Here is a 27,891-nt window from a genome sequence, read left to right as displayed (position 1 = left end):
GTATGACGATCTCTTCCTTCCTCGACTTTATTTCTCGACGTCGCAACTTGAAGATCCTCCTGAAAAAAGTTTAACAAAATGAATATAATTTTGACGAGTACATACTTCACGTATTAATCAAATAAACAAACTAAAAGTAGACTTACGAATCATCAGACTAAACAATCCTTATTTTCTTCTCTTCAGAATAAATATCCAAGAATTTAATTCCGGACCAAACATAACTTGCAGTTGATTGTAACGAATTGAACAGGAAGAGAGGGGCTCGAGAAATGACGGTACGGACCTGAACAAGGGCCCAAGGAAGGGGACTAACGCAGGTAAGCAGCTGCAAGCATCTGCAGGGGCAACAACAGCCGCGTGCTCAAGTTAGTCCCGACACAACTGTCGTTGGTGTAACACGTAAAGCGTCATCGTGCTCTTCGATAATCGCGTACCGGTATTCTAACAGAAACTATCTCGGTTTATTTCCAAATCACGCGAAGTCGATAAAGAACCATGGAACTTTGAATAGAATCGTGGAATCGTTTTCAGTTCAGATGACAAGTGAGTTTAATTGAAAGAAGCCTGAGGCTTCGAGATCGTTAAACAAGGTAGCAAACGAGCATACGATCGTATGAAGGTTCAAGAAGAAACAAACGGTAGAAGAAAAAGAAGAAGATGCTGATACTGAAACTGTTGGTGGTATCGAGCGTCTGCTGGATGTGCAAGTGCGATTTGCTGGACCTGTACGTCCAGCACATGGACGAGACGATGAGGACCATGGCGTACAGAAGTAGGCACCATCCGAAGGACATTTCGTCGCGAATAAAGAGGAGTCTGCGAGAAGAACCGGTGCTCAGGGTTGGCACGTTCAAGAAGCAGCGTTTGGACGTCGACAAAGAGTGGTACGCGCAGTGGAAGGCGAAAAGGAAAATCCCTTACAAGGACGATGCGTTAGACTTCCCGAACTCCAAGGAGGAGAACCTTGACCCGGATCAACACGAACTGTTGCACAACCGAACGAGGGACTCCGAAGAAACGACGATGAAGAACGAGACACCTCTCGACACGTTCGACATAGAACTCTTCAACGAGGAGTCCTCCAGGTTGAACGACACTTGGAAACGAATGAGCGAAGATCCAATGTTCGAGTCTCGAGAAGAAACCACGCAAGGCGACGAAATCGAGGGAAACTCTCAGTTCGAGATCATCAGCGAGTCTGGAACAGCTGCCAGTCTCTTCGACGATCCTATATTAAAAAGATTACCGAAATCGAGAGACAGGGTACCGAAGAAGTATATTCCTTCTACGAGTAAGTTAGCGAAGCTTCGTGGCTCGAAGTACCTGGATATCGAGGACACGGTGGACAACAGACCACGAAGGAGCATCAAGGAGCCAAAGTTCACCAGACACGAGATACTGGATGACAACGGCGAGGTCGTCCTCGAGTGGGATCCCTCCGACGAGAAGATGGTCACGTTCAAGGTCACCGCGAAGACCTTGGGCTACGTTAGCATCGGCTTCAACGAGAAGAATCACATGAAGGGGGCTGATATCCTGCTCGCTTGGGTGGACGACCAGACGGGCACCGTCAATCTGCTGGTAAGTCTTTTCTGTTCGATCTCAATCTGTCGTGATCGATGAGGGCCTGAACGTCGTGGTATTCGGTCCTATGATCGATGACCGTCTGAAAGAATAAATTTTGAGCGCTTGTCTGAGAAGTAGAGAGGGTAAGTATACAAAGGGACTTCCGGTTTCTTTCTGGAATTATTGGATTACAATAAAGTGGAACGACCATGACAGCGTATAACAAATACGAGAACGACACGTATCAAAGAACACGTTGCGACGCGCCTTCCCTCCAACGGCAACGAAGATTTAATGGACCGACAAGTTTTTCGCGATTCTTCCCTCGACTCGGGACAGCTGAAGATCTATCGACGTGGATCCTCGTTGCCGTGAATCGAGCTGGAGCTCAAAGAATACAAAAAGAAGACGTAACAAAGAAGAAGGGGGAGAAGGAGAAGCGGATAAAAAGGAGGTAAAAAGAAAAGGAAAGGCAAGGAATTAAAGGAAGATTAAGAAGGCGGTCGAGGCAGAAAGAGAGGTCGAAAACAGCAGTCTGAAGGACCTGCGAAGCTGAAAGGAAGAAAGGGGAAAAAAAGAAACAAAAGGACTATCGCGAGTTAAGGTATCGGCCTCTTCTACCCGACCGTAGAACGAAATCTTTTTCGAAAGGGATCTCTTCGATCCCGTTCGCGTGCACGTTCCGTATTAACGAGTTTCGTTTAATTAACGCGTCACGATTCGGCTCGATTTCGTCACAAAATACATACCTAATAACTTTCACAGCGGATTTTCCATCGTTTTAAATACCTTTTAACCTAACACTCTGTCTAGATTTCTATTAACACGCGTAAATTAACCGAAGGAATTACTTTGTACCGCAAGACGAAACTCTCGACTGAAGAGAAGAGAAGATATGCAATAGAGGGATTAAAAAGAAACTGGTTATCGAAACCTGCTCACTACCGCTTCTCCGAATTCCTAATCTTAATTAAATTTATATCCATCGAAGGTATGCTGCGTCGACGGGAACCTGTTCGCGGTGCAATTACCAACCTCTATTTACGATTTACGTTTCGCTCGGTGCAATTAACTTCGGGAAACGATCGAGATTCGATGCAACACTGTTAAGTATGAATATTATCGTTCAGGAACGTTTCAAGTACGAGGATAAATCGGTATCTCGTGTGAAAGTCGAGATCGAGGAAATAGAAGCTCGGAAAAGATTCTTGGAACATAATTTACGGTAAAAATTGGCAGCTTGATAATGTAACCTCGCGATTAACCCCTTGCACTATGACCTATGATTAGTCAGAACTGACTAATTACAGCTACAATGTTAAAAGAGACAAAAAAAATTGAAATTTTATGACTATGTTATTATTCAATCGTTGATTATGTACGTTATAATTAGACCTATGCACTATGACCTATTTGTCAGGTGCGTCAGCCAGAACTAACTAATTACAGCTACAATGTTAAAACAGACAAAAAAAACTGAAATTTTATGACAATGTTATTATTCAATCGTTGATTATGTACATTATAATTAGACCTATTTGTCAGGTGCGTTAGTCAGAACTAATTACAGCTACAATGTTAAAACAGACAAAACAAATTGAAATTTTATAACAATATGTTAATATTCAATCGTTGACTACGCAAATTATGATTAGATTTAAATAGTGCAAGGAGTATCGCAGGAACTGTGTTTTCGCAGGAGGTTTTAAAAAATGTCCCTAAGACGTTGTAAGACGAAATCAACGATTACCTGAAATCCAAACCGGCAATGCGAAAAAACGACGGAGGATTTTCGGCTCGAGTTAGCCGATCCTCGAGTGCGACAACGAAGGGTTGAAAAACGAAGAAAAAATAAAGAAAAGTAACGACCAGAACGTAAGCGATGCAGGTGGGAGAGAAGAGAGGTTTTGAACGGCTGGTAGAAAATTAACGAACGTCGTTCCAGCGGTCGAGATAAAGTCATGATAAATTTACGTCCGTCGAGGGCAGCGAGGCATTTCTCGGCCTTTCTTCGATCCACCTTCTCGCCCCTTTTTTACCTTGACGAATTCGAAACCCACTGGCAAACCCGTGACCACTCGTCGAACGCGTGACTGGACAAATTCGAATGGAATTACCGAAATCAAAAAGAAAAAATCGAACAAATCGCCGCGATTCGGTCTCGCTATCGCTTCGCTGAGAAATTTCCGCTCGTTGCAACGGTAATCGCTTGCGGACGAAAAGACGAGGTGGAAAACCCGGAAGTAACAAAAGACTCGATTAGCATTATTAGTCGATCGATAACGCGAGGTAGCAAACCGAAGAAGAGTCGAGGAATGTACGAGCATTTGTAACATCGGATATCGGTTAATACTTTCATGTGCTAATGTACCTGCATGTATACGCCGGTTACAAAAGGTGGCAAAGAGAGTATTCGAGACGTTGCGTGACCAAACGCGCGACGAACACACGTATAGAAGATAAGAAAAGAGAAGAGAGACCCGTCGGCATGGGCACGTTGTGTCCAGAGTTCCAAAGGGGCCCAGTCAAGGCCTCCAGACACCGGCGAGGGGAGACTATACGCGAATCTTTGAGCATCGTTGCAAAGAAAGACGAAAAGCGGTCCTGGATCCAATGAACCGACCGACACGTGATACCTCTCAGGAACAATGTACGGTGTTGCGAATTTCGCTTTAGCAAATCGGTTAATTACAATGCGCGTGACCGATCGGCGCGCGATTACAAAATTAATCCTTAACAATCTACCTCGCAGCGTATAAACTGGATTCTTACAAATTTCGCGAGACAATTTCATGGGCGGAGAAGAAACTTGAGCATGGAGCAACGGGACGTGCACGTACAACGATTACGATCGTAATTTATTACAGAGGCAAGGGAACGCGTTTCGCAAAGTGAATTTGAAATGCAAGGTAATCTGCGATCCGTCCATCTCGTGGTCCAACAGCCACTCGCATAGATCGTTCCCCTTCGACGTGACTTTTTTCTCATTATCTTCGACATGTACCCTCCTCTTCCTTTATCCGGCACAACCAGTTTTCGGTGCATCCTTCCTTTTGTTCGATAAGGATTATCCCGACGAAAGGAAACGTTCTTATCCACTTCGAGGATTTCATTCGTTGATCCTCTGCTCCCTGAAGTTCCGTGCAAACTTTTCGGACTGGCCCCCGAGGCTCGAGGTCAGAACACGCAAGAATTATCACTAGCTGAACCGGCGCCAAACTGGTTCGCGGAAGCTGCTTCCGAGCCGATCATTTCACACGGAACAAGCTGATAACCGGACCTGCAAATTATATTATATTGAAATCTTTTCTTATCGGACAATTTATTTGTCAGCGACAGTCTCTAACTATTCGTAGATGTAACGTTCAAAGAAACGATAAAAATTAAAATGTGAATATTTTATAATCAGCAATCTTTGATAACGCAAAAGTTGGACCTAAATTTTAAGTTGACTGTTACAAATTTTAATAAGATGTTTGAGCTGTGAGTCATGGGTGAGTATGACAAGGGAATGAGAACGTAACATTGAAATAAAGGAAAGTTGATGGACGAAGAAACAAAGATTTGCCGAGTAAATTAAACTCGAGAAATTGTGAGAAAGAGAGAAAGGGAGAGTCAAGATCACAGACCTTGACACCAACGTTTTAATTCTCCGATTATTATTCCGCATACGCTCGTAAAAGCAAGCACGATGAGCAATAACGAGCCGGTGAGCGTAATTGCGCGTAACCGCGCACCCTTCTCGCCGCTAGTGTACACGTGAGAACCGGATCGACTTGTACTGTGACACGTTGAAAATTACTCGTATTCTTTCACGAGAGTTAAACATCCAGTGTCTCGGGAAACGTGTCTTGTACGTCCGCGATCCTTTCTTTCTTTTGCTCGACAAGTTGTCAGTGAAATAACTGTGCTTAGACTGGCACGCGATAATACGGATTACTGAGGGTACACGGATTAATCGTTTAACGCTTTAATTTGCCATTGGGAATTATTTATGGCGGGCGATTAGAGAAATGAAACACGGTCAGTTTCGATTGGACTAGAGACCGGTAGGTGGTTTCTCAAAGTTCCCTGAGGAAGGTCTTTTATCCCCTTTCGAGGGTTCCCTTTGCGCTACCAGCTGCTGTTTCTGCCAGCTGGTAAAAAGGAGAGCCCCTATAAACGGAGGAGAGACGGAGCAACGAAACGAAAGGAGAAGAGAAAGAGAAGAGTATAGGGGTCGAGTAATCGGGTTTCTCGAGGCGTTGGAAAGAGACGGACACGTAGAGAGAAAAAGTAAGCGACTGCAGGAAGAAAAAAGGGAGAGGAATACCGCCGAAACGTTCGGAACTGGTGGAAGAAGGACGGAGAAAGAAGGAGAGACTCTACCCCCAAAACACCTGGCAAGCATCGTCCTCATAGTGGCGCCTCATGAGAGAATTTCTCTCTTTTTCATAGGAACGCTTCCCATGGGAACCACGACGTTCCAGAGGCATAAAGAGAAGCGTTTCTTTTTTTGCGGCCTGTATACGGATCGGAAACTATTTCTCAAGATAGATCACACCGATACCGTATTGAAATATTTCGCGGGGATCACGGTTAATTCTTACGTTTCTGAACGTCCAATTAAACCTGATGAGTGAGGATAAATACGCCTACTTTTTAGCTGCGTTTCGTTACGAAATAAACCCTGCGAAATTAGAGACACGTAAAATAATTGAAAAAATGTGCAAAGTGTTCTCACACTTACTTTTCCTTGCACCCCATTTGCTCGACGTGGGCGTATAAGGGGGTCTTTACTGAAACGCACAGGTTTCTCAGAAGACTCGTACAGGAAACGCGAGTACCGATCCATGACGTCACATCCGTCGAATTAATTTTCCGCATCCACGCACGCCTGCCTCTTTTCCCATGCATCCGTGACTTCGTGTGCTTCAAGGATATCGAGCTTTAGCGTAACAATTTCGCGGTTCTTCGTCCGCTTCTCGCCCGTATAATTGCGTCTGCGGAAGATATGACGATCTCTGAACGCATTCGTTGTTCGCAAAAGTAGAGAAACCTGTTTCCGAAAGGAGGACGCGGGAGAAACGAGCAGCAGCTTCTTCATTAGCAATTTGGTGACTCGATTACGGAAATCTCGATCGAAATACTTGACGCGATGCCTTTCCTCTTAATCAAACGAGCATAAATCACGACAATTAAAGCGTCACTACGAGACGAGCCGATTCGAGAAATCACCACGGAATCTCGAAACTTTTTAATCGCCATCCAGCAATTTCAGGGTCGTGTTAATTAGTCCAACGACGATGAGAATATCCGGGTGCTATGAGAAAACCCCTTCGTGAGAACGTGCTCAAACCTCGCCCGAATACATGCCACGACCGGTCGTAATTAAAAAAGAGAATTATTCGTTCTGTTATCGATGATTCTTCGCTGATAAACCCTCGATGGTAGTCGCTGGAGCAAGACAAATTGCCGACGACCCTTTCGACAGAATATTTACTCTGCGAACAAAACAAAAACGTTAGCTTTCTTAATGATACATCTTCATTTTTTTTTTAGCAATACGCGTCACTTTATTACCATTTCCTCTTTGCACGTGCTCGTTACAAAACGCGCAGCAAGCATGACGACGCTCGGCCAATTATTTCGATTCATTACGAACAGGAAGGGGACTTCCCTTCGGCTTCTTACAAACTTTAGCGCCCAACCATAATCGGAATCCAACGGACCCAAACGCCCGAGGCCTCCCTTCTGATGCTCTCTTTTTCCCCCGAATAGACCGTTATCGATATCGGTATTCTGCGGCGTGATCCATGGCGTAATAGTTACGCGAAAAGAATCCGATAATAATTTATGTAACACACGATGTGTCTCTAAGATCTCGGCGTTCTTCAAATCGACTCTGCACCCTAAATCCCTGCATACATTTTTCGAATCGCGTGCTTCTTGAGGATGTCTGGCTGAAAAAGGGTAGAGGAGAAAGTGCAGCAAGAGGAGAGGAATTGGGCTTGACAGAAAGTTTCGGTGCGTCGTCGAACGTAAACACCTGGCGCTCACCTGACCCGATAAACTTCTCGATCTCGTCGTTTCGTGGCCCTCCAGCACCTTTCGCCCGCGTGCGTTCACCTTGCCTGCGATTTCAACATTTTTCTCCTTTTTATTTTTTTAGGACTCGCACGGAATCGAGGATCCAGACGCCGCCTTGGTTACAGACGCGTCTCAAGACGTCAAAGTGATAGGAGGCTCGCAAAACGAGACGCACACGAGCGTAATCTTCTCGAGAAACTGGCAGACATGCGATCCCCAGGATCATCGGCTTACGGTAAGCCTGGAAGCGTAAAGAACAGCATTGTAAGCTTTATTTATTTAAAGCTCGATCGATGCTTCAACATTTTACTCGGCTTACCATCTTCATTCTTTAATTAACCTTTTTAACGTTGTTCTCTTTCGCGACAAGCAACATGACACTTTCGTGCTCTTCGAACTTGTTTCCATTAGCTTCTTTCGACTATCATTTTATAAGAAAGAAGCTCAGATGGTTCCATTCGGGGCAATTCAAAATCGCGAGAGAATAAATTATCCGATTCCACCTGACGGAGCTTGGGAATCGTGAATAGCCGAGAAGATTTACAACGTAGAGCCTGGTAGAATTCGCGAGGAGCCTCCTTTCGATTTATGCTCGGCACGAAAGGACCTCGCGACTTTAGGAGGCCCTAAGACCTCTCCCCGCCGAATTCCCGCAGCGATATTTAGGCGTTTAGCATGCCGTTCGCGACCCTCCATATTCTCCTCGATTCGCATTCTCCAAACGCAGCGGGCTTAAACAGCGTGCTTCCAAATCTATTAAAATACTTCTTTAACGAACATACGCAAGGTTCCTACTTCAACGGAAATCTATTCTAGGGAGACACGATTCGAGTCCTATGGGCGCTGCATCAAAGCGATCCCGAGCTGAACACCGCGATTTGGCCAGGTGACAAACGCGGAGGTCGAGCCTTGCGCCTCAAAACTCCAGCTCCGCATTCGCCGCCGCAGCACACGCAGGACATCAAACACTGGGACGTAAAGTTGAATCAAGTAAGTGTAATCTGGATCAAAGATGCTCTTGTACTGATTGCACCTAACTGTTGCGGTTAATTATGTTTCTCTTGATGCATAGCCCCCGGTTTCAGACAACACGGACACCACGTACTGGTGCAAAATCTTCAAGGCGCCTCATAAGGAGAAGCATCACATGATCGGGGTAAGAATCTCTGGGAAAAAACGTGTTCGCGAATCGGTGTTCGAGAATACGAATCGATTTGGCGTGAGAAGCGCGTAGGAATGCTGTAAAGGTTGGGCCTAATTCGTATGTACTTCACGAATCACGGTCATCCGTGCCGGACATGGCACCGTGTAGACGGACGTCATTAGAATAAAGAAGGTTCTCCGAATGATGTCACTTCATGTCCGAAACGTTCTCCGATTGTCAATAGAAGCTTCTCGAAACTATCTCCCTGAGAGGAGCACTCGATTCGGTATTCCGAAATTGTTCCGCGTCATGAATTCTCTGCTTCTTCGAATTCACGCGACTGAAATGTTAATAAACGAATTGTTTTTCCAGTATACGCCTTTGGTCGAGAAAGAGAACGAGGATCTAGTTCATCATATAATATTGTACGAATGCGCCTCGACCTTACCGATCCTGGGACAGCACGCGAGGCTCGTCGGTGCACCTTGCTACAGTCCCACGATGCCTCGAGAATGGGAATCCTGTTTGCAACCTGTCCTTGCCTGGGCCCGCGGCAGCGCAGGTATAACCTAATGAGATGACGATATTAATATCGATACCGACATTAGCATTAAAGTCGTTAAAATACAACGTATCTCTCAGGCGAATGGCTTCCGGAACACGTCGGTATACCCATCGCGGAACATTCAGAAGGTTCTTACTACATGCTGGAGGTACATTATAATAATCCTGCTATGAAGAAAGTAGTCGACAGTAGTGGTGTGCGACTTCACTTGACACCGAAGCTTCGTCCTCAAGAAGCGGGAATTCTCGTGGCAGGTGTAGCCGTCAGTCCTCTTCATCTGATACCTCCGAAGCAGAAGGAGTACGCGACGGCAGGATACTGTACCCCTCACTGTACGAACACGGTAATGAAACGCTCTTAAAAATCATTTAGCCAAGTTCTCTATAGATCATTATAAAGATTCTTTTTACAGATGTTCCCTGAAACCGGTGTGAACATTGTCTCGGTGGCACTGCATTCCCACCTGGCCGGTCGTCGTCTGAGTTTGAAACACATTCGCCAAGGCAAAGAGTTGCCTAGGATAGTTCAAGACAACCACTTCGACTTCGAGTACCAACAATCTCACACGTTAGAAAAAGAAGTTAAGGTTCTTCCCGGTGACGAGTTGGTCGCTGAATGCGTATACGGCACCCTGGACAGGACAAAACCTACTTTGGGAGGTTACGCCGCGTCTCAGGAAATGTGTCTCGCCTTTGTGGTGCATTATCCAAGAACACCGCTTGCTGCTTGCTACAGTATGACACCGGTTAGGGACCTGTTCAAAACTCTTGGAGTGTACAGCTTCAAGGGAGTCACCATGGACCACTTGGAGAAGCTGTTTCTGACCACCAGGTATGTTGCTGTATGCTGAAAATAGTAACAGTAGCTTTCGAAGAAGAATCACATTATTTATACCTTTAGAACAGATACAGTCACGATACCTTCCACGGGAACACAGCAGCTTCCTGTTTATCCAGCCACCAGACCGAGTGAAGAAATCGACGAGGACCTCATCAAGGAAGCAAAGTCGATGTTAAAGGCTATGGGAGACTACACGACGGAAGAAGATAACGATAACGTGTTCTCGAGACTGATCATCGAAAAACCTGATGAATTCAGAGGTAAATGTCTTGAATATAGTTTTAGCAATTCGTGAAGGAGATATGATAATATACATTTGATTAGGTCGAACATTGGCGGAGCACATGTTGGCATTACCCTGGACTGAAGAACTCCTTGCAAGGTCTATCGAATGGAGCCTCTATCACGGTAGACACTTGACCTTCTGTAGAAAAAGGGACGACAAACTTGCCTTGGTAAAATACAAACTTGATCTACAAACACATCCTTGGCGTCGGATGTCTTTTAACTGCTTCTCTTCCTTACAGCCAGCGAATATCCAAATGTTTCCAAATTACACGGCGCTACCAGAAGCGAACGAAACAACGTGCAGCGACATTGGAATATCATCCGCCACATCCAGAAGTTCGTACTCCGATTTCCTCGCTTTCTTCACGATCCTGATCGCAACGATCATCGTGTCGTGAAGTTTAACCAGACTTATGAACATCTTGTACATTAACGCATCTTTCTCGCTCACGAATCGTAACTGTTCGAAACAGGCTGAAAATGAGCGGAAGTATAAGATATATGGGCAGTTCCTCTCTTCGTAGAGAGACAGCAAAATTTTCGAAAAATTTTGACAGTCCAAACAGGATTTATATATAGATATTATAATATATGTAATGTAATGTAAATATACCATTAACATATTTATAAGATTCATGCGCTACAAGCCTTCCTGTATTTTATATTGATTTTGTAAAAAAAAAAGAAATAAAATCCTCTTTTGAAAATTTTTGTGCTTTTTATCCATAGTCTTATTGTTAATGAGTTATTAAATACACTTATTGTTGATAAGTTAACTAACACAACATGTTAACATGTTAATAAGTTAAATAACATAGTATCTATAGTTAACTAACATAACATGTTAACATGTTAATAAGTTAAATAACATAGCATCTATAGTTAACTAACATAACATGTTAACATGTTAATAAATTAACTAACATAACATCCATAGTTGACTAACATAACATGTCACGACAATATTATATTTCAAGTTATAAATTCCGGATTAATTTTAGTAACAAAGACCAAAGGTTTGAACCTTTCGAGATCGATCTCGCTTTGGACATCGCCTACACATCCGAGTAACCGACATATCAGTTGCTACCACTCAGGTGTGTCCTGGCTCGCAATTTTCTGGATGATTAACCAATTACGAAGGCGTTTGCGGTAGTCTCACTACGACGCATCACCCGGTTCGATTTCGTTCACGGTGATTTTCACGTATTGGAATATAGGGTCCCATGTGGTCGGTGCTGATAAGCACTGAATTGAACTTATATCAAATTGTGGCTGAACCTCACTGGTATAAAAGCTCGGCTTCTTGGGACTCGAAGCATCAGCAGCTCTCTGGAGCTCCAAGAAGCAACAACAGATCCTCCGAGCTTCTGGACTGCAACATCCGCCGATACAGTTGTCCCTTGAGAAACAGAACCAACTAAGTAAGTACAGAGCAAAGAGAAAAATGTAAAGTATAAAATAGAAGAGTTTCAATACTGTGCTGTTACGATTTGGCATATTTTAAATATTCTAACTTTAATCTTATTTTTAGAAGATCATACTTTAGTTTAAAAATAGTAGTTGTCGCTAGTAATTTTTTGAGTGTCTTTGAAAAGTATTGGACCCACTATAAGATTTTAACCGCACAGAATTAATACATTAATATCCTACGTATCAAGACAGTTCCTCAACTTTTAGGATGCGACGTACGAGGTACGTTGCACTACCAGTACGGGCATGGCAGTACGTCGGCCTTCTGGTAGTGTCCCTCGCCTGCCTGACGTTAGGCTTAGTCTCCAGGGACAAGGAAGGACGAGCAGGCAGTCTGGCAGGACCTGAAATGGAACACCAAGCGCCTCATAAGTAAGACATTACCTTACTATCATATTAAAATAATATCTATTTCTCTACAAAATATAAAAATTCACAGAGTGGATGCCTGCCCTAACTTGAGCCCTTTCACCGAGTTGCCTCTCTCCTCAACGCCGGACCAGACCAGGACTTCAAACACGTTTAGAGAAACCAGAAACATTAGGACTTCCTTAGTACCGGCTAATCTCCGCGTGTCTCGATCGCGAAGCGTGGATCGACTTCAATCGCGAGTAGATTTCAGAAGCGTGGACAGATTAGCCAGACAGGAAACCAATGACTTCTCTAGACGTACCATGGAATCGAGACTTAGAACTAGGAGCCAGGATCGTCTCAGACGCTCGTCCGACCCAACAATCCGGCTTTCACGAAGTGTGGACGATCTTACTAACCAGAGACTGTACAAGCGATCAACGGATACGGAAAGGCGTCGTGAATCGAACAGGCGTACGAACGAGGCTTCCCGAGAACGAGAATTAGTGCGATCCACGGAACGACTTGCGAGAGAACGAAACGATCTTCGTCGAAACGACAGGGCTTTGAGGAACATCGAGAGCCGAAACCGAATGCAATTAATTAGAGACTCCAGAGTAGAAGATCGTAGATCTCTTACAAGATCGGAAGGACGAGAAAATATTAACGAACGCAGGGAACGATCGGATGAACGTAGAGAACGGGTTAATCGATTCGACGAACGCAGAGAACGACTTAGCCGATCTAACGAACGACGCAATTCTAATTCTCTCCGATCACTGAACGATTCAGAACGCCGAGAAAGGAACCGACAATTGATTCGTGAGAAGCGTGAATCTCGACTTGATAGGACAACCGAAACTCCTAAGACCTCAGAACGACGAGTTACGGATAGGGCAAATGATCGAAGATCGGAACGACACTCAACTTCTAGGCAGACTGAAAGACGATCCACATCCCCTGAATCCAGAATTCGCGAAGAGACCAGAGCCGACCGACGATCCAGGGAAAGGAGATCCGACCGCCGTCTCGAAGAACAAAGATTCAACCACCGATCCTCTGAACAAAGATCCGACCGCCGCCTTTCAGAACCAAGATCCGACCGCCGTCTCACCGAACAAAGATCCGATCGCCGATCCATGGAACGAAGAACCGACCGCCGTCTTCCAGAACAAACATCCGACCGCCGTCTTTCCGAACAAAGAACCGACCGCCGCCGCATTGAACAAAGGTTTAATCATCGATCCACTGAACAACGATCAGACCGTCGTCTTCCGGAACAAAGATCCGACCGCCGTCTCGTAGAACAAAGATTCAACCACCGATCCACCGAACAGAGGTCCGATCGTCGCCTCTCTGAACAGAGATCCGATCGTCGTCTCCCGGAACAGAGGTTCAATCAGCGGTCCACGGAATCGGGGTTTGATCGTGCTACGGAAAAACAGCTTAATCGTCGCTTATCGGAACAGAGGTTAGATCGTCGACTCATGGAACGTAGGTCTGATCGTCGTCGTTTGGAACAGAGGTTTAATCAGAGGTCTATGGAACAGAGGTTCGATCGTAGAGAGAAGGAGGAAAGATTTGACCGCGTCCGCGCTGAACAAAGGCTTGATCGAAGATCCGCAGAGAGGAGTATTGACCGTCTTCGCAATGAACGACTTGATCGAAGATCCACGGAGAGAAGTATTGACCGTCAACGCAATGAACGACTTGATCGAAGATCCACGGAGAGGAGTATTGACCGTCAACGCACTGAACAACAACTCGATCGAAGATCTACGGAGAAGAGTATTGACCGTCTTCGTAATGAACGACTTGATCGTCGATCAACTGAAAGGAGTATTGACCGTCTTCGCAACGAACGACTTGATCGAAGATCCACGGAGAGAAGTATTGACCGTCTTCGCAACGAACAACGACTGAATCGTCGATCCACGGAGAGGAGTATTGACCGTCTTCGCACCGAACGACTCGATCGCCGATCCACAGAGAGAAGTATTGACCGTCTTCGCAACGAACAACGACTGAATCGTCGATCCACGGAGAGGAGTATTGACCGTCTTCGCACTGAACAACGACTTGACCGCCGATCCACAGACAGAAGTGTTGACCGCCTCCGCACTGAACGCCTCGACCACCGATCCACAGACAGAAGTGATGACCGTCTTCGCAACGTCCAGCGATTCGACCGCCGATCCGCAGACAGAAGCATTGACCGCCTCCGCACCGAACGACTCGACCGCCGATCCGCAGACACAAGCATTGACCGCCTCCGCACTGAACGACTCGACCGCCGATCCACAGACAGAAGCATTGACCGCCTCCGCACTGAACGCCTCGACCGCCGATCCGCAGACAGGAGTATCGACCGTCTCCGCACCGAACGACTCGATCGACGAAACTTGGACTCACGACGACAGCTCCTGCAAAGACACGACATTAGCCGATTGCCTGCAACTCGCTCTATGCCTGAACTTTCTGTCCGCTCTAATCAAAAGGAATACAGACTCACAGACAGAACTCACACGATCCAAGCAGCTCGTCGATACGCAGACAAGAATTCTCGCAGCTACTCCGTCCACAGAGATTTATCAGAAGACGCTCTTCGCAGACAAGCATCGCGAGACCAGCTTCGTAGATCCATCCGCTCCTTGGAATCACGGGAAAATCTTTTGAACAAAGATAGGATGAACGTTTTCAGCTCATCCGATTTCCTGAAAGAAAAGAATCCTATGAATTATAAGCTGACATATGAAGTTATACGCCAGGCTGTCGTTATTGGTCTCTGTACTATGTACAGTTTATCTCTTTTCTGTGGAAAACGATCCTTCGTGAAGTAAGTGTCTACTTTATTTCTTTGCTAATTTGACTAAATTTAAAATATTGTTTCATTTGTTTGTTACAGCAACTTAGCTATGCGAGCACCGCGATTCATGTTATGGTAAATAAAGAGGCTTACCCACGTGAAGAACCAACGTCCGCTACTTTCATGACCTGCTTCTAGTCACTGTTCTAGCGTAATACTTGCGTTTGCACCGTTGCACTGTACTTAGACAAATTTCTACACTGTATATTAATGTACAGCTAATATTCTATGTAGAATCACAAATGTATCGCATGTAAGAAGATATATTTTGTCCGAATAAATTGTTCAGATCAAAATCAAATTTATATTTATTACTTCAAAGTACTCCTCCATCCGTTAACTATCCTAAAAAAGAAACCAACACTTACTATAGTAAGATTTACATAAAATCTAAGAACAATTACATAAAATTAATTTTAAGTTTAATATAAATACTTTCCATCGCACACTTCTAAAACCTGATGAATAAATAGATGGGAACGTACAGTCAGGCTGAATGATCAAAGAGAAAAGTAATTTATTAAAGTCATAATCTCGTGGTTTGTACATTACGGTCGGCTTAAAAATAATTATAAAAAAATGCAGTGGTTTTGACATTATATCCAGTCTTAAACAAGTAACTATGTTTTGCATGATTACAATGATTGAAAGAAATGGGAAACGCACCTTGAAGAAACTTCTAAAATGACGATCCTGAAAGAAAGATTTTTTAATGATTACATCTAGAATACTTTGATTTTGTGCAATACGCATGTGCTCGTGACGATATAGAGAGTCGATCGTGTTTGCTAAAACTTTTAATAAACGGCTACTAAAATGTATATAAATATATCGTACAATATGACGATTCGATTACAAATGGATTCGTTGATAGTGAAAAATGTGTTTATATAAATACGAAATAAATATAACTATTCGATACGATGCTTATATGTACAAAACGCAGCCCGGAAAAAGCTTCGTGTAAAAAGAAAAACTATTCATTTCTAAGTAACTTTGGAAGATATCTCGTTCGCGAAAATACTTCTACGTTCTTTCTACGTTATCCGTCAAACCACTTTGTCAACAAGTACAGCGCTAAAACTAGCAGTCCATCTTTTCTTTCTTACTGTTAACCTTACGTTATTAGATAAATAAAAAGTTTGCAGTTTATAGTAAATATAGATCAAAATATTTCTATCTATGTTTGATATTTTGACTATTGGTTTTATTACTCCGACTATGGACGATAGAGTCCACGCGCGTTGAACGCACAGTGGCAAGAAATCAAAGTCGACGAGAAGTTACGATAAAACGGTAACTTCTTCCGCCATTTATTTTACATCTTTGGCAGTGATCCCAGTCGATCGTTACGCGTGAACCATCCCGAGATCGATATGATTTCACTGGTATTCCATACCTTACAGAGAAAATGACTAAACATATCATTCGCCTTCGTGGAAGGATCGATAATATTTAAAAAAAGGAAAAAAAACATCGATCAACATTTTGGACATTTGTGCATTCGTTTACACCTAAGTGCTTAACAACGCGATAACTTCTTCTAATGAATGTTCAACGCATTACGGTCATTTGCACGCGTAAATTTAGAGCTAAACAGTCAGAACACGTTAAGTACTATAAAACGTTAATTAAAAAATTCATCTAATTAGACGTCCATACTTTCTACGTCTTATCAATTATCTGAATTTTGATTATATCGAACATTCAACGATTAAAAAAAGAAAGTACACGTATTTTCACGCGATTTTGACTGCAATGCGTCAAGATCCATTTCAGTACGTTCAAGCATACGAATTATCACAATGCTCGACGTCGAGTCGAGCAACGTCTCGTTCGAAGTACATTATTGCAATCAATGGACGATTTCTCAGCATTTTATGAGCACCACTAAGCACACACACGTAGTCTAGTTCATTAAAGTCAATGAACATTGGCGATTTCTTGAAGCATTCCAAGAATATGATCCAACTCTTGTCGGAAATAACATAACTGTCGATTTTTACCCTTTTCGTTTTTACAATCCTTGCATTGGGTTCGATTCCGAAGTAAATCACGTACCAAGCTCTGCAACGTCATCTCCCGACTTTCGTGCCGCTGCTGGAGAATCGTTATTTTATCCTGCAACAGTTGCAACTGTTCCGTGCTCTGAAACGAAAGCGTACAAAAATAAATAAATGAAACTAACTCTAAATCCTAGGTAAAAAGATACTTTACGTACTGGTGTCGATAAGTACTTGACTTTCTCATTCAACGTTTTCACCCTACTCTCCAAGTGATCCCGTTCCGCCTTCAGAACCACCACCTGCTCCTTGTAGTCTTTCAATTTTTCAATTTGCTGCTTCAAGTGTGATATCGCCGCCAGCTGCGAGTTTATTTGACTCTGTAGATAAAAGCAAAATATGTGTTGATCTTGTTACATTCAATGGAGTACTACGTGCACTCTGTACCAGAGCAAAACAAACAAAAAGGTAATGATAATGCACGTAATACAACGAACCTGCAACTTTACCACTTTAGAGTCCCCAAACTTTACGCTGTACTCTTTCAGCAAGCTAGCCATCTCTCGTTCGTGTTCCTCTTGCAGAAGATTCAAGTCGTGCAACCGTTTATTCTTCAAAGCCATAAAGTCCTTGTTCATCTTGCTCAGTTCTTCCTTCAGAATATCGTTCTCGTCGGTCAACCTCTTTACCAGATTGCTGTCTCCATTTTCTGTGTACTGCATGGGATCGTACAGCTTTTGAACAGAGGCAGACAACCGAGAATTAGAGTCGGGCACGTGTCCGTTCTGATAGACGTTCGAATTCTGATCGTTTCCTTCAGTGGACTTCAAAGTCTGCAACTTTGAATCCGACGACACCATAGCGCGATTCGTCCTCTCGAAATCCATACTTTTAACAGACCTTCTGTCGTTCAGCAACTTCTCTCTTTCCTTCTGCAACTTTCTGTTAGTCTTCTGCAGCTCCTGGAATTCTTTGGTGAGCTTCGATAACGCTTTCTCCTTATTCGTTAGTTCCATCTTCAACCCACGTATGGTAGCCATAAGATAAGCGTCGTCCTTACAATTCTGTGACTTCAAATTAACTTTAACGGGCGGCTTCTGATCTTTTTTATCCTCCTTCTCAAACGAACCGGCTCTCTCTTCCTTTCTGATAGTCTCCACACTTTTGTTCTCTACATGCTTAGACGTTGTCTGAGTGAACATATCATTGTAAATTTTCCTATTCTTAGCAGTGGACTCCAGCAGTTTCTCCTCTAGTTCCATTATTTGCGTCGTGTATTTCTCCTTCATGTCAGAGAACTTCTTCTGGAACTCTACCAACTTCTGCTGCGCTAGATCATCTTTTGCCTTAATCTCTGCCTCCAAACTAGAGATCCTATCCTCCAGTAGCTTCACCTTCTCCGCACCGATTTTCTCCTGCTCCGAATTCGCGGTCAGTATAAGAGCAGATACAGAATCTGGATTCTTCCTCTTCAGTATCCTTTCCATCTCACGGACTTGTCTGTTCAAATCCGTGATCTTCTTGCTGTCGAGGATCACCTGGTCTTTCAATTTCTGAGTTAGAAGCTTCTCGCGTTCCACGTGGCTCCTAGCTACTTGCAGCTTCTCCTGAAGACTGCCTTCTTTCACCCTCAGCTCCAGTAATTCCTTCTCCAATGGAAGCACGTTCTGCTGAATTTTATCCAACTCCTGTTTCACGATTCGTAGCTGTTCAGTCTTGGAGCTCAGTTTGATCGTCAGGTCCTCCACCTGCTTCTTCAGTTCCAGCTCGACGGTGGTCATCGCCTGCAACCGATCCGTGATGAAGTCGTTCTTCGTCCTCAGTTGTTCCCTGAACATCTCTAACTCGTCGTTCAGTAAATTATTCTGCTGTATTACATCCTCGTTCTTTAATGCATAATCAGCGTTCTTCTCTCGAAGCTCAGATATTTCTAAATTCAATTTCAAAGCCTCCTCCTCAAGATCCTTGACCTTATCCGCGAGTTCTTGCATCTTACCCGACTCCAGTGCTGTGCTCTTCTGTTTCTGAAGCTGTTTCATTTCCTCCTGCATGCGTTTTGTGTCCTGCATCAATTTTTTATTCTCACTTTCATAGGCGCGAATCAGTTTCTCTTGCTTCTCCAGTTCTTTTTCCAGAAGAGTGATTTTTGTGTCCTTCTTGGGCTGAGAGTCTATTCGTTTCTCATTCAACGAGAGTTCATCTACCCTTGCCTTCAGAGTTATGTTTTGTTTTTTTAGCGCGAATAGTTCTTCCTCGAAATTTATACGCATATTGTCTATTTGGTTTTTGTACATTTTCACTTCGGACTCTAATTGTTGTTTGAGGAGAGCATTCTTGTGCCTCTCCTCGCGACACAAGGTCTCCCAATTCGGTCTCAAGTTGTATTTCGTATCGCCACCAGCCATGGAAGGCTTTGCGTGAGTGTCTGGAGACGTTGCTTGGTACCCCTTATACGTGGAAGACAGAGAGGAAGCGGAACCAGTCTTTAAGAGATCTTTCTTTGGCTTTGGCTGTACCTTGGTCTTGGGAGGAAGCCTAGTTACCGGTTTAACTGTAGGTTGAAACTTTGGCTTCAGTATCGGCGATCGTTTGATCTGAGTGGCAGGTTTTTTTACAGTGTCAGGTTTGGCAACTTTTAAGTTTTCCACGGATGTTTTGAACGGTGGTTTACAGATCTGATCGTAGCTTTTTGATTTAGAAAATTTTATCTCTTTTTTCTGTGGTTTACTACTCGATGCGCTAACTGCATGAACGGATTTGTGTTGACTTTCTGCGTTGCTGCGATGAAAAGACGAGACGGCAGCACTGGTTTTAATCTCGAAATTTGAAGTAGTCTTGCGAACGGTTGTTTTTGTATCTTCGGGAACTTTGCTCTGATGCATTGTATTTTCTACCGACTTTTCAGCTAACAATTTTGGGATGGCGTCCGCGAACAACTCTAATCGAGGTGTGAGTCCAACCGAGTACAGTTCTTCCTTAGATTTCTTTGACGTGGTAATTTTGTTTGGAGATTGATCTTTTTTACTGGCCACCTTCTCGCTTCTGCTGTTACTGCTAACACTTTGAGACTGTTTACGATCTTCGTCGCTCGCGCTGCCATCCGATTCAACAATTTCATGCCCTAATTTTGGACTGACTGTTTTAGTCAGTTCCTTCTCTAATATGTCGGAAATTTCTTTTTCTGGAAATTCTGGGCTTTTCTCGTTCATAGATTTTCCTTCTACTTGATCGTCCGAAGGTTTTAAGGGAAGATTATGACTAGGTTTAGGTTCGTTCGATTCTTGTTCCTTTTTGTCGCTCTGTCCTTGTAAAAGTTTCAAAAAATGTGAAAAATCTTCTTGTCCGAAACTTGAGCTACCCGACATACCACCTTCGGCTCTTTCTTTTGACTTCCTTAACAAATCTTCAAAAAAATCTTTATCTACATCAGTTATTTCCTTTTGCAAATTATCTTTATCCGATTCCATCTTTCTGGTACTCTTTAGTTCTTCTGACTTGGAATGCCTTTCAATGGGATCATCCAAATCTGAACTGCTGGATACTTCTACCTTCTGTTCCTCGAATCTCCTCCTTTGGAGTTCTAAAGTTTTTGGAGCTTTCAAGTAATTCACGTTTTCGTATAACACTTCAAAACCAGGACTATCATCGCTTTTTTTCTCGTTCTTTGGACTTTTTTTTATCTTCTCTGTCTCCTTATGCACCTCTTCTTCTATCAGTTGAAAAATGTCAGCTTCTAGTTGTCTAACCCTGTTGAGGCTTTCTATGTCCTCAGGAATATTTTCAGGTACTAAAGTATCAGATTTTGATCCGCTCTTAGATAAACTACTACTATTTTTTCGTACAAGTTTTTCAGCTTCTTCTAATAATTCTTCCACAGATTTCTCCTCTTCTGTAGGATTCTTAATAGAATTCCTTGACTTTGTACGATCTGCGGCTGAATTAGGACTTAGTGCACCAGCAATCTTACTCATTTCTTCTAAAATACTACCAATATCTTCATCAGTTGCATCTGTAGAAATTATTTTGGACCATTACTTTCCATAAACTATGCAAGTATTGCAAGTTGAATGTTATATAATGTATATGAAAATACTAACTTTCAAAATCAGATGGATATTTGTCAAAAGCTGCAGAAGCTAAGATGTCGCATAAAGTATCATCCCTGTCTTTTGTCTCTATTTCATTTCTATGCATGTCCTGTATAAATTCAATTAAGAAAATATGTTACAAAAATTATTGGCTGAAAACTTATTTCATATAAAGCTGAATACTTTAATTACTTTGCACATCTTCTCTTTTTCTAAAAATTCTTTCATAGAAGAACTGACATCCGGTGAAATGGATGGGGAAGGTTTTGTCTTTGCTTCTGCTGGAATATTAGGAATATCTAGGCAGGTATCTGGCTTCTTCAACCACCATTGTTCCTTCTGATCTTTCTCATTTTTCTCCTCTGGTTCAGATTTCTTAGATACTTTAGGTTTTTCTTTTATTCTAATTGAATTTTCACCCACACTAAGACTAATTGATGTACCCAAAGTGTCATCTTCAGTCGAAATCAACTGCATGAATTAAATATTTATGAAATTGTAAATTTCACAGAAAATTATAATCATTTTACTATATTTAAAATACGTGTTATGATATAAATTTATTTAAAAACCAGTGAAATAATACTGTATCCAATGCGTCAAGTGAACCGAAACAGGTTAGTGTCACTAGTCTATAATAATGCACATACTTACGTCCTCATAACGAGGGGACTTTTTCGGAATTGAAGACATTCGGATTCCTTAATAATACTTTTGAACAATATAAACAGAATAATAAATCATGTTTTCAAAATCGTTTGACACTTGCCGTACTTTTTGTTTGTTTGCGGTTTAATTCGTTCGATGGTCGTCTCGCAACGCCCTCATCTATTGAATAACGTGTGTGTACATATATATGTATACATATTGTACGTACATAATGACAGACTTTTTTAAACGTCATAACATTAAAATAACTGTCGGAAGGATTATGCAGTAGGATCATTAATGCATCATAAATAATATTTACGACAAATGGAAATATGTTTTTGCACTGTAATTATAATTTATTAATCGATTCGTTCATATAAAGATATACCCAATAATGGTTGCAAGTTTTTTATTATATAAATTAATGGATAATAAAGAACATTGTAATAACGATCAGCTTGCAAGACGAGTGCAATTAGTATGAAATAGTAAATAAACTTTTAATTTTATAACAAGCTTATAATAAAAAAAATATTAGACAGTGTTCATTTTGCACGAACCCCTAACGATATTCCTCGTAATACTAACGACAGCTCTCGCGTTGTATGATATGCATCATCGAATCGAAAAGTTGCAGAAAATATAAAAATTATGTACAACTCGCTAGGTACTTAAACTGATCGCTCGATGTCGATGATAATGACAAATATTGATATTACCGTCGCATTGGGTGATATTTACAATAAATGTATTAAACTATGGAGGTTATCCACAGAAAAACGAGTGCGCACTTATTCTCTCATCGTTTGCATATCACAATATCGTCTGTATATGAATGTTTGATATCTCTTAAAATATATATATATTTTTCTATCATATATAATATATATCTCTTGAACTTTGAAGGCGGTTCGTGAATCTTTATCTACATCAAACTCTTAAGCGTAAATCGTAACGTTCATTATAATTTGTATATCATACACTATAATTATACATATTTGTTCATAAAAATAGATAATCGAATTTTCGTAAAAATTTGTTAAAAAAAAAATATATATTATAGTCACGTTACTATAGCAATTTAAAGAATAATACACACATTTAACCATTGGTGAAATCATTTGGACCAATGTAGAACGGACCACTTTATCCGTAAAGTGTCCCAAACAAAAATAAATCTCTATCCGAGAAAAAGTCAACGATAACAGGCATGAAGTTTAAATAATTCTCTATTAGCGAAACTCGTGTTACATTCCTCGCAGTAGTGCTTAATAGTATCGATCAGTGACGTCGAGATCTTTTTCGATATTTTACCTCTATTCGTAATATTTCGAAGACTCGCTAATTTCCTGGCAGATACTTCGTTATCTAACTTTTTTACTTTTCCGTTTCTAAGATATAAGTTTTGACTTCTTAAATACTTAGGCGGATACTTGATCGCCGCGATTCGATTCAGGCCAATCTTCCCTAATTTATTAACCGACTTCCATTTGTTAGTTACACCGCAATCGTCGTCGCGTTGCATTCGATTCAATAAATTATGATATACCCTACTCTTTTGTACATTCGCGACTATATTGTTAGGCAGTGAATCAATTTTATCAACCAAATTGCCGGTATTGTCCTGTTCACAATTTGTTGACAGTATCGCGGATACGGGTTCATGGAGCGCCACTGTCCGATCCTCCGAATCATCCAGTTGCTCTTGCTTTATGGCGAATTTAATTGTGTTCAACAGCGGCACCGTTTCTGCAGGTATCTTCAATTCGTTCGCGACATTTCGTACTTTGCATTTCTTTATCGATCGATACTTGGTATCTTGCGATCTTTGGTTCTTATCTACGGACTTCGAGTACTTTCGTTTTGGTCCTATGTAATCGATTGTTTCTTTTCTCGGTCTCAAGATACGACTCTCGACTTCGTCAAATGCTTCAACTTTAATTTTCGTTGGCACAAATTCTGTCAACGGTATCGACAACTTCGAATCGGTGTTCTTGGATCGATTCTTCGTCGAAATAACGGAACGTTTTTTTTTCGTTCCCGTGTAGTCTATAAAACCTTTTCTGGGCCTTAAATTTCGAACGATAATTGCGGGTAGTTCCTCGTTCGCGTTAAATTTATCCCTTTTAGCTTCGTCGACCGTTGTTAAATTCGATTGTTTTCTATGTGTTTTATTCTCTAAGACATTTTTCTTCACAGCCCGTAATTCATTGGCGCAGCTATTTTCGTTTGAGGTAACGCTGTTTAGCCTATTGCACCTTGATATCGTATTTTTATAATTCGTAGATACAGTTTGATTACTTTGGTCCGCTTTATCACAGTAACAACCGCAACGCGTATACGCCGTATACGTAATACCCTCGGAAATATCGTTGGATCGGACACCGTTTACTGGAAAAGTCATCGAGCTCACGGAATTTATGTAGTTGACATTATCGACTATGGGATTCATGTCGTACACGTCGTAATCCGGAGGCTCTAACTTAATCTTAACGTTCTCTATATGCACCATCGGTACACCGATCCTTTCCTTCGAGTCCTCCTTTCTCATCCAGGACAGCTGACTCTTCAAGTCCGCGTCCGTTTTCAAACAGTCCACGTAAAATTTGTGAAACTCTTCCAGTTTGTAACTGCACCGGTGACACATGTGCTTTGGCAACAAATCCATTTCGTGTACCTGCGGATACGATACAATCGATACAAGTTACGTACGATTACGAACGATCTTTGACAGAATCGTTCGAGAGAAACAAACAAGAGGGGGTACAGCACGCGTCTCTATGAATGAGTGAAAAAATGTACGCGTAAGGGTACGGAAACGGTCACTGATTTGTTTTGAATACAATCCTGGAAAAAGTGTACTAAATTATGCGTTGAATATAACGTAATTTGTCGTAACATATCGCGGGGTGTAATTACGTTCCATTCGTTGCAACTGCAACTTTTTATGCGTACAATAATACAAGGAATAAAAAATAACGAAATAATGTTCTACCGGTTCTAACTGGTTTAACGATCAACCCTTGTCAATGTCGAACATTATTCTGAAATGTGAGATGTTTACTATTTCAGGTACCTATCTATTGGAAGGAAGAAAGTTCTTTTGTTTCTCACTCTAGTTTACGAAGCTTATGGAATTTATGTTCGTTTAAACATATCTATCATGAAAATAAGGGGATAGAAACGACCGCGTACGTTTCAGAATTATGCAATACGTTAAAAGTGTTTATAACGCGTATTGGCGCGAAGTAACGATAACCTCACTTTTAGCGTTATAAACACGAGTAGTGTAACATTTAGAAATAAATGATAGAAATCTCAAATTTGTAGTCTGTCACGAGTAACGCATTTAGTAAAGGAAGTAACGTCCGAACATTAATTTGCATCGGGATGAAACTGTTGCGTCTTCATACTTCGCATTTTGTAGTACGACTCGAAGCGAAAAGGTGGTTCAGGAGGGGGCGTATATGATGTCAGAAAATGCCGTCAAAAATACGCGTAAAATTCGTAATAGACAATATGAGAATTGAAGAGAAAAGAACGATGACGTACCATGACTGGTAGAATGGCGTTGATTTTCTTCACGTGGCTTTCATTCTTGTCGAAAATATTAATCGAGATACCGGATTGTTTGCCGCAAAGACGGCAAACACGGCTGGATTCGAGAGTCTCCATAACGGTATAGAAATTAATTCGTGCAGGTATGAGAGCCTAGCGAATGCTGAATCGCGTGTGAATCCTCTCTGTCCCTCCTGAACGTTTCGAGGAGAGCTTAACACCCTAACCGCGCTTCGCGGGAATCTCTAAACACCCGAAGCGCAACTTTCCTTTGCAACCCAGCCGTCGCCAGCGTATAATTCTGCGTCACGTTTCACCGTCGGGGTTCGCGCAAACGCAAACTCGTAACGAGTGCTGTTAACTCGAACACAACTGTGATCGGCCGGTACTACTTTGATCTACCGGCGGACGAAAAATCAGCCGACTTTTCCCTGACGCGAGCCTAACGATACCACCGCGCTCTACGGATCTCCAGTGATCCCGCTTATTGCGCTCTCGTTCGTCGAACAGCAGAAGATCAATTTCAATCGATCCACCACCCACAGAAGTCGGGCAAACGGAGTTCGCCTTTTTCGTCTACGAACCGTATCGTGCTGACATCTGTTGAAGCTTACACGACTACGATCCATACCTCGATAACTACGTTTATTTCTATTCGGAGTGTGTTCTAACCTGACAGACGGTGACAAGAAATTGTTTGAAGTTAAAGTTACAGTGAGCTTACAGTTAATAATGGAAAATGATAATAAGACTACGGAAAAGGAAAAATCTGCTGCGGAGAAACATGCAGAAAGAATGAAGCGTTTGCGAGAGTTGCATACAAAGAGAGTAAGAGAATATAACCTATCATTGCATTTCTATTTGTTTAAACGTAGCTTTTGCGTGAACTGTTTCTTATACAATGTTGATTTCATAGAATGAAGCTAGACAGCAAAACCATAAAGAAGTTATAGAAGAGGACAAAAGGAGCAAACTTCCTTCCAATTGGGAATCGCGTAAACGACAAGCAGAATGGATCATGCAAGATGAAGCTGCGAAGAAACTAGCACAAGAAAAGGTAAATATCATTTACGTGCCTTTATTTGAATTCAGTAGAAACTAATCTATGTTCAAAATCTGTATTTACTAGGGAGAGGATTATGATAGAACAAAACTACTTCACATTGATGCAACCGAAGCAGAGCGCATAGCTAGGAAAAAGAAGAACAAAAAGAATCCAGATCCAGGCTTCTCTGACTATGAACAAGCAGCTATTAGACAATATAATAGATTAGTGAAAAATGTTAAACCAAATATGGAGTCTTATGAGGAAGCTAGAGAAAAGTTAGGTCCAGCCTTCTATGGAGACAGAAACACTATATTACATGGTCTTCACGAAGACAAAAAGGAAGCTATTGATAAAATGGTGGAAGATTTAGAGAAACAGTTAGTACAATGCTAGAAAAGGAAAAGTCATATTATTTTACAGGTATTTTCATGCATGTTTCTTTTTTATAGGATCGCAAAGAGGGATAAGTATAGCAGAAGAAGAATGCACAACGACGATGCCGATATCGATTACATCAACGAACGTAATGCTAAGTTCAATCAGAAATTGGAGAGGTTCTATGGAGAATACACGCGCGAAACAAAATTAAATTTGGAGAGAGGTACAGCTATATAATGGCAAAATATTACACTAATGAACTTACTACAAATAACTTGTATTTTAAATAGTATGTCAAAACTGATACAAATAGGTGTCAAACTACTGATAAGTTGTTGATTATTTAATTATAAGTGCAGATGGTACATTTTCTGGCATGGTGGTAACCAATTTGAAACTCTTATTCGTATATCGAAACGATCAATTAATATATTTAATTACGTATTAATTTCATATAATGTACGTCACCATTAATAATAAAAAAAAGAAACTTACGCTGAATTTAATCATTGAAACTTCTGCTTTCCTTTCGTACTCTGTCATTTACTTTTTATTTAATTTAAATAGTGATTTTATATACAGTTTTCCAAATTTCTAATGCAGTTCACGTCATACCACCCAACTGTGCACCGTTCCTGAAAAGTGTAAAGCTTCCTTATATCCGGTTCTACTCTGTATTCTCATCTTTTAGACAGTCAATACTCACGACTCGGTGAAAAGTTGTGATGATGCGTAACTCGTATATGAATATCTTGCGTTTCACCTGTGAATTATACAAATTCAATTGTAAAAAGGTATCGAACATATATAGACACGCAATTATATTAATATTCTTAAACAGTTTCATTACTTACCAGTTTGTATCCAAAAATATGAAGCGTGACCATCAACTTGTTATAAAAAAAGACAACTCGAAAATAATTAATAGCATCTAAATACAATAAGATGAGACATGCTTTTCATCCATATTATTCGCAAATAAATTAATCAGAAAACAACA

The 27,891-nt window shown here is 41.7% G+C and overlaps 5 protein-coding genes and 2 long non-coding RNA genes across 9 annotated transcripts; 4 read left to right on the top strand and 3 right to left on the bottom strand.

Annotated features, from left to right (window-relative positions):
• The first annotated feature begins 168 nt into the window (after positions 1-168).
• On the top strand, positions 169-11,182 carry LOC100878256 (MOXD1 homolog 1). Its single transcript, XM_012284180.2, has 10 exons — positions 169-1,584; positions 7,721-7,873; positions 8,455-8,628; positions 8,711-8,794; positions 9,155-9,344; positions 9,425-9,690; positions 9,760-10,178; positions 10,248-10,447; positions 10,512-10,642; positions 10,715-11,182. Exons 1-10 carry the CDS (start codon positions 661-663, stop codon positions 10,871-10,873), a joined length of 2,700 nt encoding a protein of 899 aa, XP_012139570.2. The 5' UTR covers positions 169-660; the 3' UTR covers positions 10,874-11,182.
• On the top strand, positions 2,180-6,597 carry LOC143264948 (uncharacterized). The gene is made up of 2 exons (XR_013038928.1): positions 2,180-2,794; positions 3,269-6,597. It is a non-coding gene; the product is annotated as an uncharacterized LOC143264948 (long non-coding RNA).
• LOC105662373 (uncharacterized) lies at positions 4,904-12,283 on the bottom strand. Its single transcript, XR_001095856.2, has 4 exons — positions 12,150-12,283; positions 7,609-11,877; positions 7,132-7,511; positions 4,904-7,052 (listed from the first exon to the last, which is right to left on the bottom strand). It is a non-coding gene; the product is annotated as an uncharacterized LOC105662373 (long non-coding RNA).
• LOC105661745 (uncharacterized) lies at positions 11,786-15,466 on the top strand. Of its 2 annotated transcripts, none has more exons than XM_076534155.1 (4): positions 11,786-11,899; positions 12,137-12,320; positions 12,388-15,135; positions 15,205-15,466. In XM_076534155.1, the coding sequence occupies exons 2-4, from the start codon at positions 12,157-12,159 to the stop codon at positions 15,242-15,244; spliced, it is 2,952 nt and encodes a 983-aa protein (XP_076390270.1). In that variant the 5' UTR covers positions 11,786-11,899; positions 12,137-12,156; the 3' UTR covers positions 15,245-15,466. The 2 variants fall into 2 exon arrangements, with proteins under 2 accessions (XP_076390270.1, XP_012139614.2); XM_012284224.2 differs by having other exon boundaries at positions 11,787-11,899; positions 12,156-12,320.
• A 196-nt stretch (positions 15,467-15,662) lies between these two features.
• On the bottom strand, positions 15,663-27,884 carry LOC100880114 (uncharacterized). Of its 2 annotated transcripts, XM_076534152.1 has the most exons (8): positions 27,746-27,884; positions 27,598-27,654; positions 27,387-27,526; positions 21,449-21,727; positions 21,266-21,365; positions 17,666-21,177; positions 17,387-17,548; positions 15,663-17,313 (listed from the first exon to the last, which is right to left on the bottom strand). In XM_076534152.1, the coding sequence occupies exons 3-8, from the start codon at positions 27,432-27,434 to the stop codon at positions 17,089-17,091; spliced, it is 4,326 nt and encodes a 1,441-aa protein (XP_076390267.1). In that variant the 5' UTR covers positions 27,435-27,526; positions 27,598-27,654; positions 27,746-27,884; the 3' UTR covers positions 15,663-17,088. The 2 variants fall into 2 exon arrangements, with proteins under 2 accessions (XP_076390267.1, XP_003702778.2); XM_003702730.3 differs by lacking the exons at positions 27,387-27,526; positions 27,598-27,654; positions 27,746-27,884 and adding an exon at positions 21,911-22,133.
• LOC100878370 (uncharacterized) lies at positions 22,239-25,911 on the bottom strand. The gene is made up of 2 exons (XM_076534165.1): positions 25,460-25,911; positions 22,239-24,584 (listed from the first exon to the last, which is right to left on the bottom strand). The coding sequence occupies exons 1-2, from the start codon at positions 25,580-25,582 to the stop codon at positions 23,103-23,105; spliced, it is 1,605 nt and encodes a 534-aa protein (XP_076390280.1). The 5' UTR covers positions 25,583-25,911; the 3' UTR covers positions 22,239-23,102.
• Positions 26,116-27,385, top strand: LOC100880454 (pre-mRNA-splicing factor Syf2). Its single transcript, XM_003702733.3, has 4 exons — positions 26,116-26,293; positions 26,382-26,522; positions 26,595-26,890; positions 26,963-27,385. The coding sequence occupies exons 1-4, from the start codon at positions 26,198-26,200 to the stop codon at positions 27,126-27,128; spliced, it is 699 nt and encodes a 232-aa protein (XP_003702781.1). The 5' UTR covers positions 26,116-26,197; the 3' UTR covers positions 27,129-27,385.
• Positions 27,885-27,891: the final 7 nt, after the last annotated feature.

The sequence above is a fragment of the Megachile rotundata genome, chromosome 8, assembly GCF_050947335.1.
Source record: "Megachile rotundata isolate GNS110a chromosome 8, iyMegRotu1, whole genome shotgun sequence".
Taxonomy (NCBI): Eukaryota; Metazoa; Arthropoda; class Insecta; order Hymenoptera; family Megachilidae; genus Megachile; species Megachile rotundata.
This window is presented reverse-complemented; position numbering and strand designations above follow the sequence as displayed.

Excerpts from the sequence above, each read along its gene's own strand:
- LOC100878256 (XM_012284180.2), top strand. The coding sequence starts at position 661 with ATGCTGATACTGAAACTGTTGGTGGTATCGAGCGTCTGCTGGATGTGC. Across the intron at positions 1,585-7,720 it reads CGGGCACCGTCAATCTGCTG|GACTCGCACGGAATCGAGGA; the intron begins GTAAGTCTTTTC and ends TTATTTTTTTAG. Across the intron at positions 8,795-9,154 it reads AGAAGCATCACATGATCGGG|TATACGCCTTTGGTCGAGAA; the intron begins GTAAGAATCTCT and ends TTGTTTTTCCAG.
- LOC105661745 (XM_076534155.1), top strand. The coding sequence starts at position 12,157 with ATGCGACGTACGAGGTACGTTGCACTACCAGTACGGGCATGGCAGTAC. Across the intron at positions 12,321-12,387 it reads GAACACCAAGCGCCTCATAA|AGTGGATGCCTGCCCTAACT; the intron begins GTAAGACATTAC and ends AAAAATTCACAG. Across the intron at positions 15,136-15,204 it reads GGAAAACGATCCTTCGTGAA|CAACTTAGCTATGCGAGCAC; the intron begins GTAAGTGTCTAC and ends TGTTTGTTACAG.
- LOC100878370 (XM_076534165.1), bottom strand. The coding sequence starts at position 25,582 with ATGGAGACTCTCGAATCCAGCCGTGTTTGCCGTCTTTGCGGCAAACAA. Across the intron at positions 24,585-25,459 it reads ACGCCATTCTACCAGTCATG|GTACACGAAATGGATTTGTT; the intron begins GTACGTCATCGT and ends TCGTATCCGCAG.
- LOC100880454 (XM_003702733.3), top strand. The coding sequence starts at position 26,198 with ATGGAAAATGATAATAAGACTACGGAAAAGGAAAAATCTGCTGCGGAG. Across the intron at positions 26,523-26,594 it reads AGAAACTAGCACAAGAAAAG|GGAGAGGATTATGATAGAAC; the intron begins GTAAATATCATT and ends TGTATTTACTAG. Across the intron at positions 26,891-26,962 it reads GTGGAAGATTTAGAGAAACA|GATCGCAAAGAGGGATAAGT; the intron begins GTTAGTACAATG and ends TCTTTTTTATAG.
- LOC100880114 (XM_076534152.1), bottom strand. The coding sequence starts at position 27,434 with ATGACAGAGTACGAAAGGAAAGCAGAAGTTTCAATGATTAAATTCAGC. Across the intron at positions 21,728-27,386 it reads TTTCAATGATTAAATTCAGC|TTGATTTCGACTGAAGATGA; the intron begins GTAAGTTTCTTT and ends TAATTCATGCAG. Across the intron at positions 17,314-17,386 it reads TCAAGTACTTATCGACACCA|AGCACGGAACAGTTGCAACT; the intron begins GTACGTAAAGTA and ends CTTTCGTTTCAG.